Below are 23,302 nucleotides of genomic sequence, written 5' to 3'. Positions count from 1 at the left end.
TTGATGTGATTGAGGGTCTAGTTGCGGGGCAGGAACAGTGGGAGTGGGGTGGGAGATGGGGGGATTCAGAATATCCCGGCATTAATCTTTGGGTAGTCCTTGTGACTGTGGAGGACTTTTAGAGAGCCTTTCCCACGCCCTCACCTGCAGGTTCACCTAGCACTGCCTTTGTGGGGACAGTAACTCCCAGAATTGTCTCCTCCCTGCCTGACCCTAGACTAAGCCCACCCAGGATTCCACAGTCCAAGGTCAGCCCCTGGCCTGTGCGGTGTAGCAAAGTATATCAAGTCTCTGCTAATCAAAAGAACAGTAACCCTGTCTCAAAACAAAAATTAAAAGAACAGTAGTCCCTAGCCCTGGACACCCTCACCCCAGCACATGTACTCTTGACCCCCTAGCTGTGGATGTCACAGGCCAAGAGCACCTCTACAGTGTAGTTTTCTGCTGGATGGACACACAGGCAAGGGTGAGGCTACTCCTGAGGTCCACAGAGGGTTGGAAGGGCAGAAGTCATCTAATCGTGTTGGGGGAGGGGGCGGGGAGGAGAAGCCAGAGGACCAACTGGACCTATCTTCTCCATGGAGATACCTCAGCTGGATGGAATTTGTCTATATTTAGCAGGTGGCTGGCAGAGGCAGATAAGCAGGGATGGGGAGGGGGATGGTTCTCATAAATAGTAAGAACACAGAACACTGTTCAGTTCCTCCTCGGGTGGCCTTACCAGCTTGGTGCTTGGTGTGACCGTTCTCAAGATGCCTGAGCCAGGAAAGAAAACAGGTAGCTCCATGCGTGGGTTTGGGTCTGACTCTGGGGCAGGGCTAGGCACTGATGAGGATGAGGCCTCTAGGTCCCAGGAAGGACAGAATGGTCTTCTTTGGTCTCTATTTCTCAGGTTCTTTTCCCATCCCTCCCATGTCAGGGCCACTGAGAGGTGACTTCACTGTTAGGAAGGACCTAGGTTAACACCCCATTCTATCTTGACCCATTTCTTCTTCAGCCAGGGTCTTCACTTCAGGAAGGCCAAGTTTAGGCCACCCTGGAGCCAGCTCACTGAGCCCCTGAGCACCTTCTGGTCTCAGTTTCTGAGTGCACAGTGTTGGGGGTGGGTAGTGGTCCTTTCCAACTTTGAATGTCTGCCCCTAGGGTACTCATACCATGCCTGACTCCAGATGTGGGTGGGCATTTCCTTTTCTCTGGAAAAGAACAGGCAAAGAACAGAGACTGTAGCCCAGGACTGGCCAGGCCTGTACCCTTGCAGAGGTCATTGGGGCAGGGATCCAACCCCCCAGCCCCCTGCTGCTCCCAGGCTAGCCTTATCTCTGCTGCTCATTCTTAGTCTGAAGCTCTTAGAGGACAAAATTAGCTATATTCCATGTAGGCAGAGTTCAAGGGTGGGGGCTGGGAGGGTGTGCCAAGGGCCCCATGGTGGGAGAGGAGGCTGGGTTACCACTGGGGTTCCTAGACAGGAGGGAGAGAATGCCAGGTAGGAATGACCTGCGTGGTTAGGACAACGGTCTGCCTCTTCCATCTGTGATCTTATGTCACTTAACCGCTCCTCCCCTGGGACATAAATATGGCCGCACCTCCTCCGTGGAACTGCTGGAGCGTTAATGAGAGGCTTGGAGTATGTTTACCAGTCTTTTTGTTTTTGGTTTTTTTTGAGCTGAGGATCGAACCCAGGGCCTTGCGTTTGCTAGGCAAGCGCTCTACCAGTGAGCTAAATCCCCAACCCCCCAGTCTTTTTGAAGAAGGCTGGCAGGGATGCGGTACCAGGGAGCCCAGCCCCTGAAGTCTCCATCTGGCTCTTCAGTGTCAGCCTTCCTCAAGAAGCCACGGTCGGTAGAGGTGGCCGCAGGCAGCGCGGCCGTGTTCGAGGCTGAGACCGAAAGGGCAGGGGTGAAGGTTCGGTGGCAGCGGGACGGCAGTGACATCGCGGCCAGTGACAAGTATGGTTTGGCGGCCGAGGGCAAGCGGCACACGCTGACCGTGCGAGATGCGGGTCCTGCGGACCAGGGTTCCTATGCAGTCATTGCAGGCTCCTCCAAGGTCAAGTTTGACCTCAAGGTCACAGAGGCAGGTAAGATCTTGCTGACTTTTTCAGAGGCTTGAACTTCCGCTGTAGCCCTGAGGAGGGAATGGATCCTGGATGCTGGCCTTTGCCCCGGGGATGCTGTAAGCCGAAAACGGCCGTTCTCCTCTTCCGCACCAAGATCTCTCTGTGCTTGGCCACGACTGTGGTTCTTTCTGAATTGTGGAGGTGGGGAAATGTAAAGGCCACCTAGGAAGTCCTCTCCTATAGCAGACCCACAGTGATGGTCACACTCAGATGAGGACTTGGCTAGCTATGTGTGTTGGCAGGGAATCCTAAGAGCCTGGGGTGGGGGTGGGAGTGCTGGGTCAAGGCCAGAGCCTGGAAGAAGACAGTAGATGGACCTCAGAGCTATTCAGAGCAGAAATCTGGACATGAAGCAGGTGGGCTGTGAGCGTGAGAGGAGGAAATGCAGGCCTGCGCCTCTCGTTCGTGTGAGCCCGGTGGCTGAAAGTGACCGGACACTGCATACAAGTGAGATGCATCTTAGGCGCTGTGGGACACAGGTCTGATGTCTAAGAGAGGGTGTATGTGGAGTCTCTGGTCAGAAATTGTGCCATGCCCCCTCCCCAGCCCCTCCAGAGAAGACAGAGCCTGAAGTTGCTCCCACCCCTGAGGAGGCCCCTGGAGCTCCCAGAGAAGTCCCAGCTCCAGCCACTGAGTTGGAAGGAAACGTTCCAAGTCCTGAAGGTGAAGGGGGCTGGGCAATGTGGGACAGGCCGGTGGGAGGAGGGTGTCCCAGGACAGGTCTCAAAGGTCTTCTTTCTCAGGATCAGTCTTGGTAACCCTGGAAGGCTCAGCCCCAGAAAGTCAGGGAGCCCCCGATGACCCTATTGGCCTTTTTCTGATGCGGCCACAGGATGGCGAGGTGACTGTGGGTGAGTGGACGCTTCTATGCTCAGGGCTGTTATGGGAATGAAGCTCCAGAGACCCCCAAGTTCAGCCTGCCTCCTCTCTCCTACAGGGGGCAGCATTGTCTTCTCAGCCCGTGTGGCTGGGGCCAGCCTCCTGAAACCGCCAGTGGTCAAGTGGTTCAAGGGCAAGTGGGTGGACCTGAGCAGCAAGGTGGGCCAGCACCTGCAGCTTCATGACAGCTACGACCGAGCTAGCAAGGTGGGACACCTGGTCAGGGGCACAGAGAGCTCTGGAGCACAGGGCATAGGGAGGCAGGGAAGCAGGGTAGAGCTGGAATGTTCAGCGGAAACAGCTGTACACTGTACAAGACAGCTAAGTCAGCCATCTTGGAATTTTATCACGGTCATGTGCCTGCCAGTGCCAGTCATGGGTCTCGAGAAGTGGATCCTTTCTATAAATTATACAAAAGCTCCGAATGTGTCGGCCCTGAGAGGCGAGGTCGGCGGGCTTTGCCACTCCCGTTCTCTTCAGGAATACAGGGCCTCTCCTGCCCGACTTCCTTCATCCCCTGCCCACAGGTCTACCTGTTTGAGCTGCACATCACAGACGCTCAGGCCACTTCTGCTGGGGGCTACCGCTGTGAGGTGTCTACCAAGGACAAATTTGACAGCTGTAACTTCAACCTCACTGTCCATGGTGAGAGAGGCCGTGTCTGCTCTGATTATGTGGTCTTCATGGGTCCTGGTCCCTTGGGCTTGTCTCTGTCTCCCAACACTAAAGAGGGTGACTAGCCCTGGCTGGGTAGCAGAGTTGACCACACCAGTGCCGACCCCCCCCCCCGGGGTGTGAAAGAAATTCATGCTTTCAGGGTGGCGGGCCTCTGCTTCAGTTGCCTGACACGGTTTGAATGTGAGCAGGGAGGTGAGTGGAAGGGTAGGGGCTGCCCACTGTGGAGGTTGGGATGATAAACTGACCCACCTCTCTGGACATGGACCCTGGGACAAGTTGAGAAGGTCCTGCGGCCCCCTCTGAGCAACCCCATCACTGCATTCTCTTTGCACACAGAGGCCATGGGCTCTGCAGACTTGGACCTGAGATCAGCTTTCCGCCGCACGTGAGTGCCACTCTTTCCTCAGGACTTGGGGGAGGCCAGGGTGAGAGGCCGAGGCCCCTTGAAGTTTTATATAGGGACCTATGGGGGTCAGAGCTGAAGTCTGCGAGGGCAGGACAAACCTGCCCTGGGGCATTGAGGACACTGTCTAACCCCACAGGAGCCTGGCTGGAGCAGGTCGGAGAACCAGGTAGCCTTTCCTGTCCTCATCTGTCCCATACACAGACTCCAGGTGTATCTGAAATGGGTGGGAGCCCCTTCCTCCCACTCCACCCCACCCCCAAAGCTCCTTCTAGCTCTCCAGAAGCCTCATGGGGTCCCCTCTCCATAGTGACAGCCATGAAGAAGCAGGGACCTTGGACTTCAGTTCCTTGCTGAAGAAGAGGTGAGTCCTTGGGTCACATCTTTCCCGGTGGGAAGGAGACATGGCACTGAGGTTTCCCAGCTGTGCAGCCCTGCGCGAGGTGAAGCGCCTCTCTGAGCTGGTTTCCTTGTCAAGTGGGAGGACCCCAGTGTGGAAAGGAGTTTTGTCCCGACAACCATCCTCGGTGTACCCCTCAAAGCCCCACATAGAGTCTACAGTAGATCATTTCGGTAGACTCTGAGGACCCAAGAATTTGGAGGAGGATCCCCAAAGCTGTAGCAATGGGGACCTGGTCCAGCCCCCTGACTTTACTGTTTTCTGTCTCCCCTTCCCCTCTCTCCCTATCTACCCTTCATGGCTGCCGCTGCTCCGGCCCAGAGAGTAAGGAATGGGTTTGGGAGCCTCTGGGGCAAGATGCTCGCTTTGGGGATGTGCACCCTTTTTTCTGGGGTTTGGTGAAACACACACCTCAGGGTGACACTCCTGAGGCTTGGGGTGTCCCCCATACTCTGTCCGATATTAAGAAGATTGGGGGGCCTGTCCTGAAAAGTAGGAGCACAGTGTTGGGCAGAGGGAGGAAGTGAAGGCCCTGGGGAGGACCCCAGTCTTGGCAGGGAGGTGCCCAGACTTCTAACCTGTCCTTTCTTCCTCATCTGGAGCAGCAGTTTCCGGAGGTGAGTGCCTGGGCAACCTCAGAGAGCCCACCCTAGTTCAATCCCCCAAGACTCCTTGGCCTGTTTACTGAGAGGAGGGGGAGGGGGACAGAAGGGAACGGAAAGGAGGGGGGCAGAGGCGGGCAGGTTCCTGTATCCAGGAACCCCCACTCCAGAAAGGGACAGGAGGGACCGCCTTGAGCTTCCCGGTGGGATGTGGGGCACAGGGACTCAAAGCTGGAGGCACCCGCTGAGGAGGACGTGTGGGAGATCCTGAGACAGGCGCCACCATCAGAATATGAGCGCATCGCCTTCCAGCACGGAGTCACAGACCTGCGGGGCATGCTGAAGAGACTCAAGGGCATGAAGCATGAGGAAAAGAAGAGCACAGGTTAGCCCTTCCCACACACGGGAACCAGGTCATGCCAGCTAGCCCCCACCCAAGTGCTAGATCAGAGAGCACCACACGAAAGCTTGCAGACTGGGCAGAGGGAGCCCTTGGGGGCAAGATAGAGTACTGGCAGGAAAAAGATCCGATTAATAGTTAAGCGAGGTAGAGCATGTTTTACGTAAGTGCCTAATTGAATTCTCCCAACAGCACCCCTGAGCAGGGAGTATTTTCAGTTCACTTTGACAAGTGAGGAAACTCTAAGGACCTAGCTCAAAGCGCCAGAGCACCGGGCACCAGTGTTCCCCTGCAGCTGTCTCCAGGCCTAGCCTGAGTATTTAAGGGCTTGCTCAGTCCTTCAGCAGTAGCTCTGGTTTTACCAACATGGCTGCAAGGGGAGGCGTTCGTGAGGTGGGCCCAGGTTCTAGACTCCTCCTTACGGCAGACCAGTGGAGCTGGTGGCCTCAGGTCACTCACCACCTCTCCCTACACCACATTCCCTCCTCCCTGCCACGTGAGACTTATGACACTGGCCTTGAGGACTGGGCCGGACAGCCAGGAAGGAGGGAAGCTAAAATGAGAGCTGGCGTTAACGCCAGGGAGGGAGAGGAAGGGCATGTGTCACCTCCCTGTGACAAGCTTCCATCTTGCTGGACGCCCCTAACCCTGCCCAAGAGCTGAGCAGTTAGAAAGACCCTCAAGGAAGACAGGGTGCAGACAGACAAAGGGACGGACAGACACAGAACAGAGAGGAGAAGACTGGGTCATTACCGAAACCCAGAGGGTGCAGCAGCCACACCCAGCAGGGCGAGGAAGACCGGGGCAGCTGCTATGGCTGCTGTGGCTGGTCCTTGGGGGAACGTTGGGCGCTGGGGGCGGCTGGGCTGAGGTGTGGTGTTCAGCCTTTCAGAAGAAGCTGGAGCCGGCCTACCAGGTAAACAAGGGCCACAAGATCCGGCTTACCGTGGAACTGGCCGACCCGGATGCTGAGGTCAAGTGGCTGAAGAATGGACAGGAGATCCAGATGAGTGGCAGGTGCGGCGGGGGTGGGGCGGGGTCCTGGGCACTGGGGTTAGGGGCGAGCTGCACCGCCCTGTCTCTTTCTGGCTCTGGCTCCTGGTCCCCATTCGTATCTCCCGCCATTCCCTCCCACCCTCGGGGTCTAATCCCAGGCCGTTTGACCTAGCCCATCTCTCTTTCTTTCTATATATCACTTCCTTCTACGTGGAACTCTGTAATGGCCCATAGCAAGTAAGTCTCCTCCTTGACATCTTGAAGCAGGCATGGGGTTTGTGAAGGGCACCAAGCTCAGGAAGGGGTGTCCACGGCCCTCCTGATAACACCTCCGTGCCCTGCCCAGGTACATCTTCGAGTCCATTGGTTCCAAGCGCACCCTGACCATCAGCCAATGCTCACTGGCTGACGATGCAGCCTACCAATGTGTGGTGGGGGGTGAGAAATGCAGCACAGAGCTCTTTGTCAAAGGTGGGCCCGGGACCAGGGGGACCCCGAGAGGAAAAGAGGCCATAGGGAACCAGCCCTCATGTTGTTCCTCCTTGGACAGAGCCCCCGGTGCTGATCACACGGTCCCTGGAAGACCAGCTGGTGATGGTGGGACAGCGTGTGGAGTTCGAGTGTGAGGTATCAGAAGAAGGGGCCCAGGTCAAATGGTGAGTTGCAGGAGTGTGGGGGTGTGACACAGGGCTGGAGGATGGGGACGTGCCCAGAGGAGATATTGTCCCATGTCTGGCAGGCTGAAAGATGGGGTGGAGCTGACTCGTGAGGAGACCTTCAAATACCGGTTCAAGAAGGATGGGCAGAAACATCACCTGATCATCAATGAGGCGACACTGGAGGATGCCGGACACTATGCAGTGCGCACAAGCGGGGGCCAGGCACTGGCTGAGCTCATTGTGCAAGGTGAGGGCCCTCAGCCTAAGCCTGGCTGGCCACATGGAGGGAACAGGCTTTGGGCTAGTCTTTGATACCCTGAACCCCATCTTCCTATCTGTAAAATGGGTATGCTGAAGTGACCTCTGTGGAGTGTTGGAGGGTCAGGTGGGCCTGGTCAGTGTCACCCCGAGTTTAGGCACACATATATGTCATGCAAATGCACATACCTGACCAGACGCCTGCACATCACTGCCTGCAAGTCCACATGTCCCCACAAAGGTCTGCACTGCATCCACATTCTTCCTAAGCTCATAGGCTCTATCTATCCCCCAGAGAAGAAGCTGGAGGTATACCAAAGCATTGCTGACCTGTCAGTGGGCGCCAAGGACCAGGCTGTGTTTAAGTGTGAAGTTTCCGATGAGAACGTCCGTGGTGTGTGGCTGAAGAATGGGAAGGAGCTGGTACCTGACAGCCGCATAAAGGTGTCCCATATAGGGCGGTGAGTGACAGACAGCTGAAGGGGGACACAGACCGTTCATGGTGGGGAGAGAGACGGGAGACAAAACTGAGGGACAGACATGAGAGGAAATCACAGAGGGAGAGTCCCTAAGACAGAGGGCAGAGGTACCGGGGAAAGAGTGTGGGACACACACAGGGTCAGGTGCCCTGCCATTGCCCAACTGTGACCAGACCAGGCAAGAGGCCACTGAGGAGGCAGTGCTGGCTCCTCCCAGAGGCTCTGCGGGCCATGCTGGGCTCCAGTTCACAGAGATTATCCAGATCAGCATTTGCCTGTCTCCAAGGGCCCCACCATGGGGATGTCCCTGTGCAGACATCATTTCTGCACTGTTGACCTCAGGGAACACCGGAGGGGGCTGGAAACTATGAAACTAGAGGGAGAAACCACGTTTTAAAGTATCAGGACACCAAGAAGCTAGGGTAAGGCACGGTCCCCTGTATTGGGGGTATGTGGAGAGAGAGGTCAGGACTGTGTGACCCAGAAGGGGTCCCTTGAGTTTCCACTGCCCTTCAGGGTCCACAAACTGACCATTGATGATGTCACACCTGCCGACGAGGCCGACTACAGCTTTGTGCCTGAAGGATTTGCCTGCAATCTGTCTGCCAAGCTCCACTTCATGGGTGAGCTAGCATTGTGTGTGTGTGTGTGTGTGTGTGTGTGTGTGTGCGCGTGCGCACGCGCGCACCCTGTGGCTGGGCCCTCCCTTTCCCTGAGTGTTTCTTGCTCTTCTTTTCTTTCAGAGGTCAAGATTGACTTTGTGCCCAGGCAGGGTGAGTCTTGGGACCCTTCTGTGCTGTCTCAGTCCCCACACCCCGTCCCAACCCAACCCCCTTCCACTCCAGAGACAGGGATGGCAAAGGCCTTGGAACAGGACCTGAGACCTATGTCTTAGGTTTCTATTGCTGTGACAAAACACGGTGGCCCAAAAGCAAATTGAGGAGGAGAGGGTTTATTGAGCTTACACTTCTACGTTGTAGTCCATCACTGAAGGAAGTCAGGACAGGAACTCAAACAGGACAGGAACCTGGAGACTGGAGCTGATGCAGAGGCCATGGAGGGATGCTGCTTACTGGCTGTTCCCCGTGGCTTGCTCAGCCTGCTTTCTTACAGAACCCAGGACCTCCAGCCCAGGGCATGGCACCACCCACAGTGGGCAGGGCCCTCCCCCATCAATCACTAAGAAAATGCCCTACAGGCTGGCCCTTGTCCTGATCTTATGGAGGCATTTTCTCAATCAAGGCTTCCTCTTCTCAGATGACTCTAGCTTGTATCAAGCTGACATATCTAGCTAGCACAACCCAGCTCCACCACACATGACCATAGGATGATCATAATCTCTCTGGTTTCGAATTCTTTGTGCACGTTTACATACGTGCAGGTGAATTTATGTGCATGCACACGCGTGGGGGTGCATGTGGAGTCCAGAGTCCTTGGGTGTTACTCCTCAGGTACCAGTCATTCTGTGGGGCTCTCACTGGGACCTGGGGCCCTCTGATTAAGTGAGGTTGGCTGGCCATTGAGCCCCAGGAATCCACCTGTCTCCACCTCTTCAGTGCTGGGATTACATGCACACATCTGGCTTTTCTTTTTTTTTTTTTTTGAGACAGGGTTTCTCTGTGTAGCTTTGCGCCTTTCCTGGATCTCGCTCTGTAGACCAGGCTGGCCTCAAACTCACAGAGATCCACCTGCCTCTGCCTCCCGAGTGCTGGGATTAAAGACGTGTGCTACCACCGCCTGGCTTCTCTCCTTGTGACATACCTTTTTTCAAGATTTATTTTATAATATATGGTGTTCTGTCTGTATGTCTGCCTTCATGCCAGAAGAGGGCGCCAGATCCTATTACGGGTGCTTGTGAGCTACCATGTAGATGCTGGGAATGGAACTCAGGTCCTTTGGAAGAGCAGCCAGTGCTCTTAACTGCTGAGCCATCTCTCCTGCCTGCCCCCCCCCCTTACCCCCTCCCAAGACAGGGTTTCTCTGTATAGCCCTGGCTGTCCTAGAACTCACTCTGTAGCCCAGGCTGGCCTTGAACTCAGAAATCCGCCTGCCTCTGCCTCCTGAATGCTGGGATTAAATGCATGCGCCATCAGTGCCTGGCACCTTTTTTTCCCTTTGACACTAAGATTTAATTGGGCATTTCAGAATCCTAGCTTTAGGAGACTAACTCAGGCTAGGGATTTCCCCAGCTCAGTGCTGTCCAAAGTGGGGTCACTCAACATGTTAATCCATGTGACAAAGTGCTCACGGTGAAATATGTTTGGAATACTGAACACCAACCACCTGTTGGCTCGGAAGGTGAGCTAGTGTGTTAAAGGCCCCAAAAATCTTATGGTAAAGACTCCCTTGGACCTGTTAAACAAAAATTCTCCTGACTTGTGTGCTCCCTTTTTTTTTCTGGTGGGATATCTGGTTGGTATCCCCCCAGACACAGTGGGTGAGATGTGATACTTGGTGACCAGAATGTTATAAACTTCCCCAAGAACTTCCAGGGCATGGTGGAAAGTTCTAGATCTTGTTTAGGTTGGCAGTTACACGGGCATATATACATTCAGAATCTCATGACTGGACCAGTGAGAAAGCTTAGAGAGGAAAAGGCTTTGTCACACAAGCCTGGGACTTGAGTTCAGTCTCCAGAACTCACATAAAGGTAGATGGAGAGCAATGACTGATTCCACAAAATTGTCCTCTGACCACATGCAGACCATGGCATGCCCCCCGCCCATGCATGTGCACAAATAATAATAAGGCCATCAGGCTAATGGCACATCTTTTGATCATAATGGTGGGTACCACATTGAGGTGCAGTTTGCTCCCCATGCCTTCCCATAGACCCTGAACAATTCATGGGCAGCTGAGTCAGAAAGACCTAGTTTGGGGCTAGCCTAGGCTAAACTATCAAGAACCTGTCTTTCTTTTTCTTTCTTTCTTTCTTTCTTTCTTTCTTTCTTTCTTTCTTTCTTTCCTTCTTTCCTTCCTTCCTTCCTTCCTTTCTTTTTTTCTTCTTTCTTTTTCTTTCTTTCTTTCTTTTTTTTTCTTTTTTTGAGACAGGGTCCCTCTATATAGTTCTGGCTGTCCTGGTGCTCACTACGTAGACCAGGCTGGCTTTAAACTCACAGAGGTCTGCCTGCCTCTGCCTCCTGAGTACTGGGATTAAAGGCGTGTGCCACCATGCCTGGCTGAGACCCTGTCTTAAAACAAAATAAAAACCCTACAGGACTAACTGTGCTAAAATTTGTGCTTTTTATTGTATGTAAATTATACCTAGATGAAAATGATAAGAAGCAACGGTCAGGGACACGAGCTCCTAGCAGCCACCAAGTGACCTGTGCACCTCCTCCGCCGCATTTGTGGGCCCCTTTCTCTGAACTGTACTTCCCCTTGCAGAACCTCCCAAGATCCACTTGGACTGCCCCGGCAGCACACCAGACACCATTGTGGTTGTTGCTGGGAACAAGTTACGCCTGGATGTCCCTATTTCTGGGGACCCTGCTCCCACTGTGGTCTGGCAGAAGGTTGTCACACAGGTACTGTGGTTTCTGCCTCAGTTTCCCTATCTCTATGATGGATGTGTGGGTCCAGATGAGTGCTAGGCTCTGTTCCGTACCCCACCTCAGCCCGAAGGTACAAGCTCCATTCCCTGAGAGCACAGAGGCCCCACACTGACCAGCAGGCTGAGCATGGTGGGAGGCATGGGGGAGGGCAAGGAAAGCTGACGCAGTACCTCTACCCCTAATGCCACTCTGTCCTATCTTCAGGGGAAGAAGGCTCAGGCTGGGCCACCCCCTGATGCCCCAGAGGATGCGGGTGCAGATGAAGAGTGGGTGTTTGATAAGAAGGTAAGACTGAAGCCAGGTTGTGGTCGTGGGCCTCACTCTTCTCAACATATGCAGTATCCACTCTGAGGGAACTGACGGATCCCTCTCCAAGGTGTTGGTGTCCTTGACTTTGCTGGGAAGTCACTGTTAACTAGAATGGTTCCTGGATCCCTGCCTCATTCTCCCCTTCTTTTTATTAATAATTTTCCTTTGTTCTTGAGAATGGCATACATATACACAATAAAATATGGGCATAGCTATCATTCTAGCCATCCGACTCCCACTATCCCTCTCCCAACTCTTCCTCCTTTTCTTCTTCTAGACTGGGTCTCATTATGCAGCCCTGGCTGACCTCGACCTCCCTATGCAGACCAAAACTCAGACATCCATTTGCCTCTGCTTCAGGAGCGCTCAGTTTTTTGTTTCTCTAACCCACTAAGTTCAATTAGTGCAGCCGATAAATGCATAGGTGTGGGACTGTCCACTGGAGTGTGGGCAACCTACCAGTGGACATCCCTGCCCCCCACAGCAGCTATCACCAGCCAACAGTGCCTCAGTGCAGGGTGGGGCTGGGAGAGCACCTCCTTGGCTACCACAGACTTTCAGCTGGCTTTATCAAGTTCAGGCAATCACAGCTGCTGAGAGCTCAGGATTGCTACGGCTGCGGCACGGCCAGAAGATAGCATTTCATGGCGCCCCTCTCCATCTCTGGCTCTGAAGGTGCTCCCTGAGCCTTTGGGGACAAGGTGGCACGGTTGACAAAGATGTCTGACTCAAGGCCGGACACTCACTCTTATTCTCAGCACTGATTTTTCCATCTCCATCTTGACTACTTGCTATCCACTGCAAAAAGAAGCTTCTCGACTAAGGTTGAGACTGGCCAGGTCTGTGGGTAGAAACACAAGACAATTTGACAACATGACCATTTAATAAAATAACAACCGCAGGCTCAATTCTAGGGCCCGTGGTGACCTCCTCCGCCATGGGCTTTCGACCAGCATGACAGTACCAGGCATGACATTCCCGTCTGTGGAGCAGGCTTCGTGTCCTGACAGAGAGCAGCACCTCCCGCATAACAATCATGCTAGTGCACGGGTGGACGCTTGCCTGGCAGGTTGATATCTTGGCATGCAGGGCCCAGTGCCGGGTAAGACCGTTGGTAGCCTTTCTCCCCCAATAACCTGCACAGCACTTCTGGCTCTCTGAAAGCTAGCCTGCAGGGAAGACGTTTCCTGATTGGTTTGAGATTGTGTGCCTTCCAGAGCCGACCTTGGCTATGTGCTTCCTCCCAACTAGGGAGAGAGCGGCTTCCCTGGTCTTTCTGGAGCCTCACAATAGCTTTGTGGGGCCACATTCTTCCCATTTGACAGACAGGAAAATTGAGGCTAGGTTCCTGATAAAACTAGAGTCTGAGCCCTTGCCTGTGTCCTGCCTATGGTGTTGCCTTGAAATTTTTGAGATCATCACTTACAGGGGTACAGTTTCCACCTGGGCTCTGCCCCCACCACTTCCACAGACCCTGCACTGAACTTCCCTCTCGTTGAAGGGCTGATGGCTGCCGTACAGGCTCAGGTCTGACGCGTGTCTTCTCTCTTTCTTTCAGCTGCTGTGTGAGACTGAGGGCCGGGTCCGTGTGGAGACCACCAAAGATCGCAGCGTCTTCACAGTTGAAGGAGCGGAGAAAGAAGACGAAGGAGTCTACACTGTCACAGTGAAGAACCCCGTGGGAGAGGACCAAGTCAACCTCACAGTCAAGGTCATCGGTGAGGCAACCAGAGGTCCAGGCCGGAGAGCACAGGACAACACGGGGGCGGGGTGACCATCCGTTCACTCATTTAGTTACTCAACAATTATCCTAAGGACATTCTAAAGCAGGCAATGGTGACGACAGACATTTTTATGCCTGAGAAGAGCCTTGCTTGAAGGGGAGATGGGTGTGTAAAATGCCACTGTCTGTGACATTGATGGTTCTCTATGAGAAATGGGCATGGGACAGTCACCGTGTTCTGGAGGGCTGGGTGGGGTCAGGTGGATGTAGCCGATCGGGGCTGGTACATGAGGTGGAAACAGACACTGGGGAGCCCTAAGTGGTATGATGGTGGATGTCGACATAACCGATTCTAGATTGCATAGGCTCTGGCAGCGGTGGGAGATGACTGTTACTGGTTGGGGTGGCGAAGAGAAGGGGTGAGCAATGTTGTCAGACCCTGAGCGGGACATAGCTGACGTGGTCCCTCTTCCCCATCAAGATGTGCCAGATGCTCCTGCGGCCCCCAAGATCAGCAACGTGGGCGAGGACTCCTGCATGGTGCAGTGGGAACCGCCTGCCTACGATGGTGGGCAGCCGGTCCTGGGTGAGTGTCAGGGCTCAGGGACAGCAAGGGCAGCTGTCGTCCGAGTGACCGGCCGCAGACCGGGCTCCCGTCTCCTCTCTCAGGGTACATCTTGGAGCGCAAGAAGAAAAAGAGCTACAGGTGGATGAGGCTCAACTTCGACCTGCTGCGGGAGCTGAGCCACGAGGCGAGGCGCATGATCGAGGGTGTAGCCTACGAGATGAGAGTCTACGCAGTCAATGCCGTGGGGATGTCCAGGCCCAGCCCTGCCTCTCAACCCTTCATGCCTATTGGTGAACATGCTCAACCCCCAGAACAACCTGGGCCAAGGGGGCAGATGGTAGCAACCTTAGCTGATAGGCAACCTCTGCACCAGACCTTTGCACGCCTGGCCTCCAGTGCTATCCGGGATAACCTGCCTTGAGGAAACTCAGGCTGGACAAGTTAAATGACCTCAGGGTCACCTCACTGATAGAATGGACGCTTTGGTGAACGCTACTCCTACCCCTTCATGATTTGAGACAGGATTTTACTTGTGTAGCCTGGCTGGCCTGGAACTCTCTATGTAGACCAGGCTGGCTTCAAAATCACAGAGATCCACCTGCCTCTGCCTTCTGAGGCTGGGAATAAAGGCGCGTGCACCACCCCTTCAGAGGCCGTAACAGGGCAGCAGATCCCCTAGAGCTGGAGTTACAGCAGCTTGTGAGCCACATGTGGGTGCTGGGGACTGAATCTGGGTCCTCTGAGAGAGAAACAAGTCTCTAAAATGGACAAGTCACAGCACCAGCCCCCAGCCTTCCCTTTTGTCAAGGAACTACTTTCTGGTTTGTGCGACTCACCTAGCCATCCACTGCAGGAAATCCGCATGGTGCACACTGGTTTGTATGACTCACTTACTCATCCACTGTAGGAAATCTGCACGGTGCACACTGGCTTGTATGACTCACCTAGTCATCCACTGCATGAAATCCGCACGTTGCACACTGGTTTATGCGACTCACCTAGCCATCCACTGTAGGAAATCCGCATGGTGCACACTGGTTTTTGGCTTTCTCTTACACTCTGGCGCTTCCCACGCTGACAGACGAGTCCTTTCTGCATCCTTGGGTTCTCTTGGCTCCTTTCCCCTTTTCGTGTCCCTGTTTTATAACTGCTCTTGGTGTGCAAGTCAATCCAGAGACATCTTTTAATTCAGGCCAAATGTTCCTGGGAGCGCTTGGAAGCCAGGAGAAGGGAAGTTCTTCCTATGAGAGCAGCAAACAGCTAAGGTCCTGGTCAGGGGCGGCAGCTTCCTTGCATGGCACAGGCTCACTCAGATCCCCTCTACCTGTCTCTGTCCAGGCCCCCCGGGTGAACCAACCCACCTGACTGTGGAAGATGTGTCTGACACCACTGTGTCACTCAAGTGGCGGCCCCCCGAGCGGGTGGGTGCAGGTGGCCTGGATGGCTACAGTGTGGAGTACTGCCAAGAGGGCTGTGAGTACCCCATCTCCGGGCCAGCACCAACACCCTGCTGGACCCTGGGCAGTCCTCAGAAGTGGGAGTGAGGTGAGGTGTGATTTTTGGACTCTCCCTCATCTATGTCCACACCCAGGCTCCGAGTGGGTGGCTGCTCTGCAGGGGCTGACAGAGCGCACCTCCCTGCTGGTGAAGGACCTTCCCACTGGGGCACGGCTACAGTTCCGAGTGAGGGCACACAATGTAGCAGGGCCTGGAGCCCCTGTCGTCACCAAGGAGCCTGTGACAGTGCAGGAGATACTGCGTGAGTGCCTCTTCTACAAAACCTGCCACTGACCCCCCTTTCCCAATCAAGGAGACCTTGCCAGAGGCATGGGCTTCAGTGGGCAGGGACAGGGGCAGAAGGGACCAGGGCCTTCATCTATGCCTTGGGTACTCTTGGTTTTCCAACAGCCCCTGGTTCTGGACCAAGGAGAATAGGCCATAGCTTCCATGTTCTGAGTCTCAGCTCCAGCACATAGGTGTTGTCCAGAGAACTGAACAGTGAGCTTCTCAGGGTCATTTAGGGTGAGCTGGGACCCACTTCCCATTCTTCTGTTGTTGTCTTGTTATGGTCCTTTGAGACAGAGTCTCTCTATGTAGTCCTGGCTGTCCTGGAGTTAGTAGCCCAGGCTGGCCTCGAACTTACAGACTGCCTCTGCCTTTGGGGTTAAAGGTGTGTACCACTTGCACCTGGCTCTTCTTTCTGTTCCTTACCTCAGCAAAGGTAGAAGGACTGGTTCTCCAGGTTAGAAAGAAGTAACAAATTTGAACAGTCCTGGGCAGAGAGTCCAAAAGCCTAGAATCACAGCCTTAACTTACATTTTATAAGACGTGTGACTCCAAAGGAGTTGCTTCCCCCCTTGAAGTGAAGCTGGACTTGGTGGCATCCACTTGTAATCCTGGCACTTGGAGGTAGAGGCAGGAGGATGATGGGATTATGGCTAGTCTCGGCTATACGAGCTCCTCCTCAGAAAACGAAACCAGGGCTGGAGATGATTTAACAGTTAAGGACTCTTGCTGCTCCTTTTTGTTTGTTTGTTTTTGTTTTTTCCGAGACAGGGTTTCTCTGTAGCTTTGCAGCCTGTCCTGGAACTCGCTTGGTAGCCCAGGCTGGCCTCAAACTTACAGAGATCCACCTGCCTCTGCCTCCCAAGTGCTGGGATTACAGGTGTGTGCCACCACCGCCTGGCCCCTTGCTGCTCTTGAAGGGGACCAGGATTTGGTTTCCAGCACCCACATGCGTGGCTCATTACCATTCATAATTCCAGTTCCAGGGGACCCAGTGCCTTTTTCTGACCTCTGTGAGCACTAGGCGCTCGTGTACACACACACACACACACACACACACACACACACACACACACACACATACATGTAGACAAAATGCTTATACACATAAATAAATCTAAAAAATGAAAACCACACGCACACAAAGCAAAATGATAGGACTATTCGGAGGCTCAATGGACAACATCTAGTGCTGAGCACGCTGGAATTGCTGGGGGTTAGGAGGGTCTGGCCCAGGGCAGTCTTCTCCTCAGCTACGGTGCTCTGGGCCCTGCCTCAAGAGAGAACGGACCTGTGGGATGCTTCGCGCTGGGGCTACAGGAGGCACTTGTTTAGCTGCTCCCTTTCGGCCCACAGAAAGACCACGGCTCCAACTGCCCAGACACCTGCGGCAGACCATCCAGAAGAAAGTTGGGGAGCCTGTGAACCTCCTCATCCCTTTCCAGGTAGGTTGACCCCTTCCCTGCCCTAAGGGAGAACCCACAATGGAAGTATCTCCTGGGGGGGTCGTGGACCCTGAGGCCTCAATAGTGCCAGCCCTTGTGGAGAGACAAGCTTAGGGTTGGGCTGGTCATCTTCCCCCAGGGCAAACCCCGGCCTCAAGTGACCTGGACTAAAGAGGGGCAGCCACTGGCAGGTGATGAGGTGAGCATCCGAAACAGCCCCACAGACACCATCTTGTTCATCCGGGCTGCCCGCCGCACCCACTCAGGCACCTACCAGGTGACAGTTCGAATTGAGAACATGGAGGACAAGGCCACACTGGTCCTACAGATCGTGGGTATGTAGTCCTGGAGCATCTCTTGCAGCACACTTGTCTCCTGACCTTGAGCCTGGGAACCCAGCTCGGAGCCCCTGCAGGTGGCTGAGGGAAGGGCTCCTATACGCTAGCATCCCCCTGCCTCTGCTCAGACAGCTTTAGAATGTGCAGTGATCCAATCAGATTTGTCTCCTGCAGACAAGCCAAGTCCTCCCCAGGATATCCGGATCATTGAGACTTGGGGTTTCAACGTGGCTCTGGAGTGGAAGCCACCCCAAGATGATGGCAATACAGAGATCTGGGGTTATTCTGTCCAGAAAGCTGACAAGAAGACCATGGTGAGTCTGGGGTCCTGGGCCTTCATATATACCCTCCTCAGCTCCAGGAACCCTCCCCTTGCTTAACCCATTAGACTGGTTTCCTCCAGAGTCAGAGTGGAGATGCAAGGGGTACCCAAGAAAGGCAGAGGTCCCTCAAAGGGCCCCCCTTCCTTCACATCCTCCAGGAGTGGTTCACTGTTCTGGAGCATTACCGCCGCACTCACTGTGTGGTATCAGAGCTCATCATTGGCAATGGCTACTACTTCCGGGTCTTCAGCCACAACATGGTGGGTTCCAGCGACAAAGCCGCAGTCACCAAGGAGCCCGTCTTTATTCCAAGACCAGGTGCTGCACCCTCGCTTCCACTGGGGAAGGGAAGGGAGCCTAGCTTGGGGTAACCTCCTTGGTACCAAGCCTTGTCACCAACAGGCATCACATATGAACCACCCAAGTACAAGGCCCTGGACTTCTCTGAGGCCCCGAGCTTCACCCAGCCCTTGGCAAACCGCTCCATCATTGCAGGCTATAATGCTGTCCTCTGCTGTGCTGTCCGGGGTAGTCCGAAGGTAAGGAGGACTTGAGGTCCTGGGCTAGACTGCTTCAAGGAGGCAAGGTCTCTTAGGCTCCCGTTGGGTACTCCTCTCCCCAGCTGTCTATTGTCTTTCTCCATCTCCGGATGTCTTCCAGTCTTCCCCCTGAACAGGACCTAAGCTCTCATTGTTGGCCTTGGGCTGAGTCTGTGCTCCTGTGGGAATGCCAATAGTCACTCTGAATCCCCACCAGCTCCCCCATCTCCTAAGATGCTCTCCTGCTCTGCCTCCTTTTACTTGACACACAGCCCAAGATTTCCTGGTTCAAGAACGGCCTGGACCTGGGAGAAGACGCTCGTTTCCGTATGTTCAGCAAGCAGGGAGTACTGACCCTGGAGATCAGAAAGCCCTGCCCCTATGATGGGGGTGTCTATGTCTGCAGGGCCACCAACTTACAGGGCGAGGCACAGTGTGAGTGCCGTCTGGAGGTGCGAGGTGAGGAGACTGCTGGGCCAGGGCTTGGGAGAAAGCGGGGCGGGGACCCTGGGCTCGGTTCTGCTGTCCCAGCCAAAACAGCGCTTCTGGCTGCTAGGGCATGCTCAGTGGAGCCTGCCTTCTGGAAGACTGGAAAGACACATGGCTTGTCTTCCTCCCTCTTATAGTTCCTCAATGACCAGGAAGGTTCCTCAGAGATGACTAGGTATGTATTCCAGACTACCTGAGAGTCAGGGCCTAGAGTGGCTATCAGGAAATGGGGAGCATGGGGCTTCAGTTCACTCATGAGGCAGCCTCTGTCACAGGTACAAATGGATGCCAGCCCATGTACCACACGTCCAGGAGGAAGTTGGAGGAGCAACCCTTTCTGCTACTGCATGAGTGTCTGTGTGAACATCCTAGGCTGGGAAGGACTGGTCAGCAGCTATACCAAGCAGGTCTGGTAGGCTCTGCAGAAACTGACTTCACAGCTCCTAAGGAGTGTTGTTGATTTGGGGGGCATAAGTGTGTGGTCTTCAGACATGGTGACTGGGGACAGGTCCTTCTGGCTGGCTCACTGTGGAAGGGCAATAAAAGATCGGTGCGGTCACAGAGGGCTGATGCTTCCTGTCTGACACATTCACGTCCACAGGAAAGCATACAGGCGTTTGCTTGATCTCACAAGCATGCCATTTTCCAAATCAGTGTCCTGTACTTGTGAGACTAATTAGCACTAGAAAGGGGGTCAGTGTCCCCCACACCCACATACCCTGTATTCATTCTTCACATGAGCAGAGTATGGAAGTCAAAGTCTCGGGAGCCACAGGCTTTCCTTTGTAGGCATGGTGTGAGCCTCACCCCCGTGACCAGGTGACAGCAGCTGGGTGCTGTGCAGGGCAGTGTAGAAGAGTCCTGTGCATACTGGTGGCATTGAGACCCTGCTGAGCCCACAGCTCGTGACCACGTGTCTCGCATGGGACACTCCATCTAGCTCAAGCACAGAGAATCAGAACCTTCTCTGTCCTCCTCCACAGAAACCAAGTTTCGTTACAAATCTGGTAGCCAGCAGGTCTCAGAAGTGTCATGGTGGTGTGGTGGGTATTCTGCCCACAGAGTACCAGGGTTTCCCAAAGCATAGATAGCCCGTGAAGGTTGGACCAGGGCTACTACTTTGAGTTCTCCTCAACATAAGATACACACTTGGCCTAGAGCACAGAGTCTTGGCCCGCAGCCCTATGGGAGGTCCAGGTCACATCACAACACACCCGTATCACCCGTACAGGGAATGTAGAGAAGCACCTGCATTTTTCTGTGGCTTCTTCATTTTTTTTTTTTTTGGAGCTGAGGATCAAACCGAGGGCCTTGCACTTGCTAGGCAAGCGCTCTACCACTGAGCTAAATCCCCAATACCTCCCCCCCCCCTTTTTTTTGAGACAGGGTTTCTCTGTGTAGTTTTGGTGCCTGTCCTGGATCTCTCTCTGTAGACCAGGCTGGCCTCGAACTCACAGAGATCCACCAGGCTCTGCCCACTGCCCGGTCCTGTGGCTTCTCTATTCAGCTGTTCAGGTATGGATGCTCAACTCACATCCCCCTCTAGTGGCCAGGGCACTCCAGCCCTTTACAACCCTGGTGTGGTAGGTGTCCCTCTGGCATCCCAGGAAGCCCAGAAAGGAGGAGGCTGGAGCAGGGCCTCAGGATGCCAGAGCCTGGATCTGGATGAGCTAGGAGCGGCCTTCCCCGGGCCTGAGCTGAGAAGAGTTCTCATATACTGCAAGGCGACTCGGAAGCTCTAGCACAGTTAGGGACATTTATTTCACACCACACAGCTGTACGTTTCTATAAATGATGCAGAGCTGAACTGTCTACATTCCTCTCCTGTTCAGCCCATATCTTCCTCCCTGCAGACAGGCATGCATGCTGGACCCAACTTGGCCCCTGCTCACCCTTCCCTGGGTCACTACGCACCGCTTAGGCAGAGGAGCTGGTGGTCCCTGGAAGACCACCACCCTCACCCCCCTGTCACCTCCTCTGTCACCTCATGCCAAAGGCCAGAAAGATCACTGCAAAAATCCCAACTCAGCACATGGCAGTCACTTGGAGTTGGGGCAGGCAGCAGCATGCCTGGTGGCCACAGTTTAGGAATTGTGTGAGGAGGCAGGAAGGTGGCTATTTACTCCAGCTTCCCTGGAGTCCGCCTTCTCTCCTCCTGCCCAACCCTCAGCCAGGAAGGCTGGCCCCACGTGTCTGTCTCTCACTTCCCAGAGTGGAACTGTCCCAGGTACCCTAAAGTGCCAGACCACGGAGGGTGGAGAGAAGACCCCTAAACCGGAGGGTATGAGGACAAGGACATGGAACCACAGTACAAACATCTCAAGGACACTCAATGGTGGGCTCACGGTGGCCCCACAGACACACACATTCTCTGGAGCCCTGAGGGGGTAGAAGGCTAGTCTGGTATCGGAGGAAGAGAAGAAGGTAATGGGACTAGCTTAGCCCTGTGACAGACGGACACAAAGACACATTCAGACATAAAACGAAACCAGCTAAACCGTGGGAAGGAGCTTGCAGAGAACATACACACAGCACCCCTTCTCTGTCACAGCAAGAGGTGAGGGACGACCCCCGGGCTAGGCCAGCTGTGGGACCCCTCTCTATCAGCTGGAGACAGGCCGCGGTGGGGTTCGGAGGTCTTCTTCACTGCTACGAACGGCAGCCACGTACGAGAAGAGACACAGCACGGAGTAGCAGATCTCGTGGGCCTACAGGGGACAGGAGACCGGGCAGATCGGCCACACTGAGACTCCCACACCGTCACACGTGGAGGGTCAGCCCAGAGTGCAGGGCCTCCCCTAACACCAGCACAGGCCTCTGGGCTGTGTGGGCATCAAGCAAGTCTTTGGAAGCTTTCCTCCTGGGAGAAGGGGTCAGCCCAAGTCCACCTCCCCGGATAAAAGATGTATTGTGACTTGAGTCGAACCACCGGCTCTAGAGCAATCCCCGGAGAGGGTCCGCCCTCCTGCCTGAAGGTTCCCAGGGAGCCCTGTGAGCTCTGGCCTCTGTGGCCGAGCAGCATACTCACCATTGGCGTCTTGTACTTGTGGCTCACCACTTCTTTAATTTCAGGAACTAAAACCGGACGGGCAAGAGACAAAACAGAAAGTTCAAAACTAAGAGCGACCGAGTCATGCGCCCCCAGGCGGCAGCGCCCGGTGCTGGGCTCCCTCTCCCTGTGTCCTCTCATAGTGGCTGTAGTGGCTTAGGCTATGACAGGGCAGAGGCCACCCTGTCCAGCCAGATTCCTTGGGCTGTCCAGGCAGACTCCTCAAATAGACATCTGAAGTCTGCCGCGGCTCTTTACTTGACAGCTGGGATCGCTACACTTCTCTGGGTGCCCCGAGGTGGAAGGGCGAGCCATTCTCCAGCCCCATCCCAGCTACTGTCCAGGGCTTTTGAGGAGGTGCAGTAGGGAAGGCAGTGATCTCTAGCCTGTGCCTCACCTTGCTGAGATGCCATGAACCCATCCTTGTCACCAGAGCCCACAAATCTAGTCATGATAAATATCATTCCCTCCCACAACCACCACACAGAGTCATAAGGTTGTATGAGGTAATAGAATAGTAAACCCATCGTCAGACTTGGAAGTGTCCTTCCCTGTGAGGCAGGAGGATCTTGGACCTGCCCGTGTGAGGGAGAGCGTCAGAGGGCTCTGGAGCAGACACACTGAACAGGAGACAGGCGAGTAGAGCACCCAGGTGGAGGTGATGGGAGCATCAGGCAAATACACACATGTCCACAGCCCAGGATGCAAGATTAGGAGTCACCCCATCCCAGCCATGCAGGGGCTGTGCCCGGCCAGAGGAAGGAGTAGGGTCCCCCAGGTCCAGCCGTCGGGGTGGCCTTGGGAGACTGGGAGGAGGGCATGGCATCCCCCTGGGGAGGGGGGCAGGAAGCGTAGATTGAGAGTTGGCCACACCTTCTTCTGACCCTGGGAGGTAGAATCCCCAGAACCCAGTGTTAGCATGAAATACACTCATCAAAAGGCAGAGCAAGAAGCCCCAGATCATTCTCCTGAGCTGGAAGAGTTCCCCAAGTATCTCTCTGGCAAAAGAGAGAAGGGAGGAGAACTCAGAACAGGGAGCCAGCACAAGGGGGAGGGACACTGGGGAGGAAGAAGGAGGGAAGGGTGGGGAGAGACCACTGGCCACGTAAGCAGCTAGGTTGGTGGAGAGGAGCCCACCCACCCACTGCAGGGCCCAAGGCTGGGGCCTGGGGAGAGCAGCGCAGCTGAGGTCACTTTACCTGCTGGAGAATGAAGGTTTTCATAGCAGCATGAGGACCACAAAGAATGGAGCAGACACAGCAGGAGCTCAAAGCCCCGGGGTGAGGACCCACTACACCACTCCTTAGTGC

General features: G+C 54.6%; 2 protein-coding genes across 36 annotated transcripts in view; one reads left to right on the top strand and one right to left on the bottom strand.

Moving 5' to 3' along the window:
- Positions 1–725: 725 nt before the first annotated feature.
- On the top strand, positions 726–19,488 carry Mybpc3 (myosin binding protein C3). The gene is made up of 35 exons (XM_036186480.1): positions 726–777; positions 1,811–2,077; positions 2,663–2,779; positions 2,860–2,967; positions 3,054–3,202; positions 3,523–3,640; positions 4,010–4,058; positions 4,216–4,245; positions 4,387–4,440; positions 4,798–4,800; positions 5,082–5,093; positions 5,300–5,463; positions 6,363–6,495; positions 6,709–6,711; positions 6,821–6,945; positions 7,025–7,130; positions 7,214–7,380; positions 7,687–7,852; positions 8,387–8,493; positions 8,614–8,643; positions 11,258–11,397; positions 11,629–11,709; positions 13,292–13,451; positions 13,938–14,042; positions 14,126–14,314; positions 15,363–15,497; positions 15,616–15,783; positions 17,166–17,254; positions 17,394–17,589; positions 17,767–17,906; positions 18,074–18,233; positions 18,318–18,454; positions 18,727–18,913; positions 19,081–19,118; positions 19,219–19,488. The coding sequence occupies exons 1-34, from the start codon at positions 753–755 to the stop codon at positions 19,089–19,091; spliced, it is 3,831 nt and encodes a 1,276-aa protein (XP_036042373.1). The 5' UTR covers positions 726–752; the 3' UTR covers positions 19,092–19,118; positions 19,219–19,488.
- A 1,192-nt stretch (positions 19,489–20,680) lies between these two features.
- The window catches only part of Madd (MAP kinase activating death domain), a 46,016-nt gene continuing 43,394 nt past the window's right edge, over positions 20,681–23,302 (bottom strand). For 26 of the 35 annotated variants that reach the window (XM_036186200.1, XM_036186201.1, XM_036186199.1 and 23 more), the window contains 2 exons: positions 21,972–22,018; positions 20,681–21,651 (listed from right to left, as the gene is read on the bottom strand). In XM_036186200.1, the coding sequence (XP_036042093.1) occupies positions 21,547–21,651; positions 21,972–22,018 (152 nt within the window). In that variant the 3' untranslated portion in view covers positions 20,681–21,546. The remainder of the gene's footprint in view (positions 21,652–21,971; positions 22,019–23,302) is intronic. The other 9 variants (XM_036186225.1, XM_036186226.1, XM_036186227.1 and 6 more) reach the window with 1 other exon arrangement.

The sequence above is a fragment of the Onychomys torridus genome, chromosome 4 (genome assembly GCF_903995425.1).
Source record: "Onychomys torridus chromosome 4, mOncTor1.1, whole genome shotgun sequence".
NCBI lineage: Eukaryota > Metazoa > Chordata > Mammalia > Rodentia > Cricetidae > Onychomys > Onychomys torridus.
This window is presented reverse-complemented; position numbering and strand designations above follow the sequence as displayed.

Coding starts and splice junctions, on each gene's coding strand:
- Mybpc3 (XM_036186480.1), top strand. CDS start 753: ATGCCTGAGCCAGGAAAGAAAACAG. Junction 15,498..15,615: donor GGAGTACTGCCAAGAGGGCT/GTGAGTACCCCA, acceptor GTCCACACCCAG/GCTCCGAGTGGGTGGCTGCT. Junction 17,907..18,073: donor AAGCTGACAAGAAGACCATG/GTGAGTCTGGGG, acceptor CACATCCTCCAG/GAGTGGTTCACTGTTCTGGA.